This window comes from Miscanthus floridulus, chromosome 9, assembly GCF_019320115.1.
Source record: "Miscanthus floridulus cultivar M001 chromosome 9, ASM1932011v1, whole genome shotgun sequence".
Lineage (NCBI taxonomy): Eukaryota > Viridiplantae > Streptophyta > Magnoliopsida > Poales > Poaceae > Miscanthus > Miscanthus floridulus.
The window spans coordinates 133404752-133412247 of record NC_089588.1 but is presented as its reverse complement, the minus strand read 5'-3'; the positions used below and the strand labels follow the sequence as shown (position 1 = coordinate 133412247).

Below are 7496 nucleotides of genomic sequence, written 5' to 3'. Positions count from 1 at the left end.
TATTAATGTGGGCATTAAAAGGCTGCTAGCTGCCTATATAGTAGTATATTCTACTGTGTTATTCATTTTATGTTTGGCAAATCAATAGTAGGATATTCTGCTATGTTATTCATTGGATGTAATGAAAGAGCATGTCAATATCCCAATGTATAGGGCACAAAATTGTTGGACACCAAAGGGTTGGAGAAATATCACTAAACGGTTCAATGAAACCTTCCCTTTAGCTCATTTTACAAAACAACAAATACAAGAGAAGGAGTGTTGGCCTGATTGGATCTTAGTTCAGATCTGGAACTACCAGAGGGCAGCTCGGCCCTTGGCCGCTTGGATTGAATGGAAAATACAATGGTCTATTTTTACAATGACACTCCCTTGCCCTTTATAGGCAAAGGGGACTCTCACTTGCTACAGCATATTCCAACCACTAAAGTGGATGCTGAGCATATTTCTAACACTAGGCTTGGAAGCCAAGAAAAGTAAAAAGTGCAGAAAAAGTAAGATACAAGTGCTTTAGCACTAGGCTTATCTATCAATCTCCCCCTAAGCCTTGTGCCGAGAACTGGAGGTGATATGCTTTAGCCCAATCCTCTCCCTCATCTCCTGGAACTTGGACTTCCCTAGCGACTCGGTGAGTATGTTAGCCTGCTGATCAGTAGCGGCAATGTGGCTGGCCTTGATGCTTCTGTCCTCCAAACAATCTCTAATGAAGTGGTACTTGATGCGGATGTGCTTGCTTCTTTTATGGAAGACATGGTTCTTGGCCAGAGCTAGAGCAGACTTGTTGTCCACCTTCAGCTCAACCACATCAACCTTTCTGCCAAGGAGCTCTGCCAGCATCCTTGACAGCCACAGCACTTGTGTTGCGGCAGTGGTGGTGGCGATGTACTCCGATTCATAGCTTGAGAGGGCTACCACCTTCTGCTTGAGGGACTGCCAGTTGACCAAGTAATCACCGAGGAAGAACATCGTCCCAGTTGTGCTCTTGTTGGTATCCACATTGCCAGCGAAGTCGCTGTCGCAGTAGCCGACGAACCACGTCGTGCCGGGGGCCCTTCCATAGTGAAGACCATAGTCAATGGTTCCCCCCACGTAGCGCAGGATTCGCTTGACGGTCTGCAGATGCTCCATCGTCGGCCGCTCCATGAACTGGCTCATGTACCCGATGGCGAATGTGATGTCCAGCCGGGTATGGACCAGGTAGCGCAAGCTCCCGATCAGCCGCTGGTAATGGGTTGGATCAACCTCCTCCCCCATGCTCTTCTGACTCAGCTTGAGCTTCTCCTCCATCGGGGTGTGGGCCGGATTGCAGCTTGTCATGCGATTGAGCTCGAGGATGCCCTTGGCATAGTGGGTTTGGTGGAGGGCGATCCCGGTGGCATCTTGGCACACTTCGACGCCGAGGTAGAAGCAGAGGAGGCCGATGTCACTCATGTCGAACGCCTTCTTCATCTGCGCCTTGAACACCTCCACCTTCTGCTCTTCAGCGCTGGTGATGATGAGGTCGTCGGTGTAGACGCCAACCAGTAGAACATTGCGTTCGCTGCCCCACCGGTACACTACCGCCTCATGCGCGCTCTGCTTGAAGCCCATCTTCTTGAGTGTGGCATCGAGCTTTGGGTTCCAGGCACGTGGTGCCTGACGCTGGCCATAGAGTGCCTTGTGTAGGCGGTACACCTTCCCCTCTTCTCCGGCGACAGCGTAGCCAGGTGGCTAGCGCATGTAGACCTCCTCCTTGAGGTCACCATTGAGGAAGGCGGACTTCACATCCATGTGGTGGACTTGCCACCCCTCTTGAGCCGCCAACACGAGGAGGACATGGACTGACTTCATGTGCGCCATGGGGGTGAAGGCGTCGTCGTAGTCGATCCCCTCCTACTGAATGAAGCCGCGCGCCACTAGTCGTGCCTTGTGTTTGATCATTGCGCCCAGCTTGTCGTTCTTGAGCTTGAACACCCACTTTAGGGTGATAGGGCGGTGGCCATCAGGCAGTGGCACCAGCTCCTAGGTGCGGCTCTGATCGATGGACTTGAGCTCCTCCTCCATTGCCGCCCGCCACGCTAGATCACCTTACGCCTTAGCGTAAGTGGTCGGCTCACCGGCGTGTGTCAGATGAAGTTGGGCAAAGAGCCTCTGCGGCTGGTCTAGTGAAGACTGGTCACCGAGGATGCTTGCCAAGGCATGGTATCGTAGAGGCTCATTATCGTAGTAGGTGTCTAGGCGGTCTTCATCATCCTCCAGCGCTGTGGCGTACTCGACCTCCGGCTGCCCAGCATGCACTGGTGTCACAGCGTGCGAGGTAGAAGACGCTGAGGAGGTCGGCTGGTATGATGGAGAGCTCGGCTGCGGTGATGTAGAGGTCAGAGAGGTTGGCTGCGGTGCTGGCGAGGTCGGAGCTACTACCGATGGATTGTCGACCACCGCCGATGGGCTACCGAGTTCCCCCGGATTTGGTGATGGCGAATGAGACAGAGTTGGTGAAGAGGTCAGCGCTGGTGATGAAGACCCATACGTCAATGAAGATGCACCTTATGCTTCCTCAGCACCTCTAGCCCATGCGTACTCGACGGTGAAGTCGCAAAACGCGGTCGCCGATCTATCATCCACCGCCTTGTCCCATGCCAGTCGCGTCCTTCATCGAACACGACGTTGCACGCCATGCGCACGCGCCATGTTGCTGAGTTGAGCATGTGGTAGGCCTTAGCCCCCTCTGTGTAGCCGATAAAGACCCCCGACGAGCTTGCCGACGTGGTTCAGCTCCTTGATGAATGCGAGGCAGCCGAAGATGTGCAGATAGCTGACCGCCAGCTTGTGCCCATGCTAGGCCTCATATGACGTCTTGCCATCGAGCGCACTAGTTGGAGAGTGGTTGAGCAGGTGTACGATAGTCATCATGGCCTCTCCCCAGTAGACCGCCAGCATGCCGCGCTATTTGAGGAGCGCGCGCGTCGCTGCCACCATCGTCTGATTGCGGCACTCGACCATGCTGTTCTGCTGTAGAGTAGTGGCACTGAATCCCCTCGTCAATGCAGTACGCCGCGAACTCAGCTGCCGTGAATTCGACATCGTTGTCCGTGCGGAGCACCCAGAGCTTGCGGACGCACTCCTTCTCCGTGGCTGTCTGGTGGCACTTGATGGCGTCTGCAGCTGCTTGAATGCGCTTTAAGAAGCTAACAAAAATGTAGCTTTGTTGCATTTAATAGAAGAATGCCAAGGTCAGTAAGTTCCAAAAGAAGGCACTTCCTCTTTATGAACACTTGGCTTCATTGCATGCAGGTAATTTTCCTCTGTATGAACACCTGGCATGTTTTGTGGTGCTGTATGCAGTAGTGTCCTGTATGCAGTAGTGTCCTTGTCTCATGTTTTCAATGATCCCATTAGAATTACTCAGATATAATGGTGGGAATAGTTACTGAATCTTTTCTGTGTTGTTTGTTCCGAGCTAGCTGTATTCATGTGCAGTTTTTGTGGTCTTTGTTCTTTAAATCTGAATTTTGTAAAGTATTGTTTCTACTATACTGTGTTATCTAAACATCAACTTTTTGTGGTGCTAAATAACTTTGATTAATACCTAAGAGTGTATTTCTGGTGTGTATTACATTATTGAAGTTAAGTTTTAGAATCTGAGCTTTTCAACTACTGTTGTCATGAGTGGCCTTAATACCTATTAAAGCTGTCTAGCGTCTAATTTATGTGTGCTGAATAAATTGTATGAATTAATAGGAAGTATAGCCACTGGAGATTTGAATTTTACATCAACCGAGCCTCCTAACAAGATGGCACGACCTCCAATTGAAAGAAGTCACTCTGAGCAAAGTACACAGAACACGGCTGCTGGCTCTGATTCTGTTGGCATCAATTTTGGTGGTAATGGTACAAATCCTTTTTCTCAAATTGAGGGCCAGAAGTGCAATCTGCGCCATCCTTTATCAATCTAGAGGAGCAAGAAAGTGGTAGTGGAGAGAAACGCAAGCAAAGTTAAATGGCAGCTAAACTTGGTGAGTTCATAGTGATTAGAAAGATCAAGATGGAGAAAAATCAGGAAAAACTAGATGAGAAGAAGAAAAAAGAAAAATGAGTATTTGTACAAAAGTGCATTCCTGCTGTGGAAAGCATGGAAGACCTAACTAATGAGCAGAAGGCAGATGCTAATGAGCTCTTTCAATCTGAGATGAATCAATAAATACTTATGATGACTAAAAATCTAAATGTTCGACTAATTTGGCTAAAGATAAATTTCACAGGTATGTTTGCTTGTCTTAGTTTTCTCCTCTTCTAGCATTACATCATGTTTACTGAACCTGTATACTAAGATTTAACCTGAAAGGAGCTAAGACAGTTTCACAGTTAGAAAGATGACCTGGTGTATTGTTAGAACATGATACTTCTACAAAGTTCCAATTTTATATAGAGTCTAAGATCTAAGTATGTTTCTGTCTTTGTATGTGTATCCTAAGCACTGAGGTATGCTGTTATGGTGCAGCGAAATTAGAGATGGAGTCAGCCAACACCCAAAAGGAGGACAATACGGGGTCAACATTATATTCATAGCTCATTTATTTTGATGAACATGTTAGTTGTTAATTACGTATTGTGATCGCGCATGATGTGTCTCCTTAATCAACTTGTTAGTTTGTCTAATGCTCTATTTGAGTTGGCTTTAGAAGTAATCCTGCATCATCATTATTCAAACAAAAACTGAAGAACTGTCATGTTGAAACCTATGTTCAGATCCAAGTTCTGTACGGAGTACTGAGTTTTTGGCTACTTATTTAAGTGCTAATGATGATACATAGCATGTAATTATTTTCTAAATTAACTATTTTTTTTATCTCTCTTACGTTCTTTGAATTTTTTCCTTGATTTTGGCATATTTCTATGTGTATTTTTAAGTCCATGTCGATGCATTATTAGCCTTCTATCACCAGTGCTAATGATGTATTATTTTTCTCATAATTTTCGTTGATCTTTTTTCGATTTTTCTGATATATATTTTTTAATTTGTGCACTTGTTTTCCTTGCTCCCATATTCACTTTCCTTGTTAAAAAAATTACAGAAAAGCAATTAGCCAAAGATGCAGGCATGCTAGATTATATACGTTCAAATAAACAGACATGGAGTCACCCTGGGGTAATCTGTCCCCTGGTTGGCTGCTTCCAAATGATGGGACGGGACGGGGGAAATCCTCCCTGGAAAACCAAGGTCCACCAAAATCCCCGTGCGGGGCTTCCGAACCCTGGGTTTATCTGGCCCGCCTCCCAAATGAAGCCTGAAGGAAAACTTCCACTCCTATTTATGAACTCCCCTTGATATACCCTATAAATATAGCTTCTTGTCCCCAAGGTGATTCAGGGTCCAAGACAGATGATCAATTGGGTATGAGAAAGGCATCAGAAACAATCTCTCAGCGTGCCATGTTCTGATGTACTCCATCGGCACCTCCGTTCATAACAATGTGATCAGGTCCAGTGGTCAATCTGTCCTCCTCATCCAAGTCGTGAAGCGTCGGTGCCGTCTGCCGCCGGCACGGCGTCGTGCGCACACCGAGCGTCCCAGCCCTCGCGGTCTCATGGATGATGCCGCACGCGGTGCCTCCCTTGCCTACGGGGCTCCGGCGGCGTAGTAGAGGTGCGTGGCACCGTTGAGGCCCAGCAAGCAAGCAAGCATTCAGTCTGCTCCAGTGGCGCATTCAAGCAGCAAGCAAGCTCGGACAGTGTGTCTTCTCCAGTCACGCATTCAGTCCAAGGCAAGCAAGCTAAGCACTACGTTAGTGTTTATTAATTGTTGAATCAGGTTACCCGTTGGGTATGGGGAATTACGGGGAGGGTATAGAATGGATATCTTAGAAATGGATTTGGACATGGATATAACTGGGTTTATCCATACCCTCCCCAACGGCAGGTTTACCAGTATGTATCATCCATAAAAGCCGCACACAATTAATTGAAGTGTCAAATGTTCATGGTGGTGAAAACAATTTTTTCAGCATGAAGTCGCGCAAGGCAGATATGTAGATAACACGTGCATTCAAATTATAGGTCTGATAAAGGTCATATTTGACTTTTTACCACTCTCCTCACTATGTACTAGAAATACTAAATGTAGTTTTCAGAACAGAAGGAGTATTAGTGATTTTTGGAACTACAGGAAGGTAAAACAAGAGGTGATGATACAATCATGAAGAAACTCTATGTAACGTCATTCCTGTATGACTGCATCACTGTGGAAATTAAATTTTAGCTTCAATGCATTTTGAGCCGAAGATGAATTTGGAAATAGTGAGCATGTCCTTTTCCATCCCAATATCAATGCCATTGAATATACAACCACCATTCTGTACTAGTGACGACACGTACGACTCATGGGGATAAATATATGGATCAAGCATGGTCATTACACTGCATATGTACCGATGCATTGCACCTCAGAATTGTAGTGCCTCTCCTTTTGGATATCCTCAAATAAAGAACAAATAGAGATGACATATAACAGAGAGGCACATATAAAATATATATAAATATGGTTGGTTATATATCTTATTACAAACATTCTTGTTCCTCGTTATGCAGTAGGAGACCACACAAGGATTCAGTATGCATTACAGAGTGATGAGCAATTGGGCATGAGAGTTATTAGGAATAAACGTCTCTCAGAAATAGAGGTTCTGGCTCTGCAAGTAACTTTTCTCTGCTCCACGCCTTGCGCGCCAAGTCCTACAGGAGTTTTCTCAGTTCTATCTCCCACTACAGGCTCAGTGCTGGGTCCCCAACTTGTTGTCAATTTGCTCAACTCTGCTTCAATTGCCTCCTCCATGCTTTCCTTGGAGCCGTTCTGCTCGTGCTTCGTGCTGTGGCCACTTCATCGATGCTTCTTTGACGCTTCGTTAGGGTGCGCACACTTGACGCCTATCCAGGGCCGGTCCTATGAATGATGGCGGGCGCCAGCTAGCTCTGTGGCGCTGGTAGCCTATGGACGACCACCGGAGAGGAGCAAGAGCCAGCACTCATTTGGTGGAGCTGACTGCTCTGGTCAACCACGTGCGGCCAGTGTTCTAGGGACTGGCCCTGTATGTCTCCTGCCCCTAGCCTCTGCATATTGATGCGTGTGATTTTTTTTTGCGAGCATATTGATGCGTGTGATTTGTCGTGCAATGTTTCCATGTGACCAGATATGTTAGCATACTAGTGAAAGCTTGATCTAGCATCCTCTCAAAACAAATAAGAGCTTGAGAGTTGAGACAGAGGGATAACGACGTACAAGTTACAACAAGGGAACATGTATGTATTGCCTTAATGTGCTTTCTCGCAAATGTTCTTGTTCAACTTTATGCAATCTGAGGTCTTGGTTCATCAGGAATAAACTTCTCCCGGCGTGTCAAGGTCTTGGTTCCATATGTACTTCCTCAGTGTGTCACGTTCTTGGCGTATTGTGCTTCATAACAGTTTGTCGAGACCATGGCCTCCGCGCCTTCTACAAGCTCCTAATTGCCGAGACCATG

General features: G+C 46.7%; 1 protein-coding gene across 1 annotated transcript; it reads right to left on the bottom strand.

Annotated features, from left to right (window-relative positions):
• Positions 1 to 540: 540 nt before the first annotated feature.
• Positions 541 to 1590, bottom strand: LOC136480984 (uncharacterized mitochondrial protein AtMg00810-like). Its single transcript, XM_066478388.1, has one exon. It carries the CDS (start codon positions 1588 to 1590, stop codon positions 541 to 543), a length of 1050 nt encoding a protein of 349 aa, XP_066334485.1.
• Positions 1591 to 7496: the final 5906 nt, after the last annotated feature.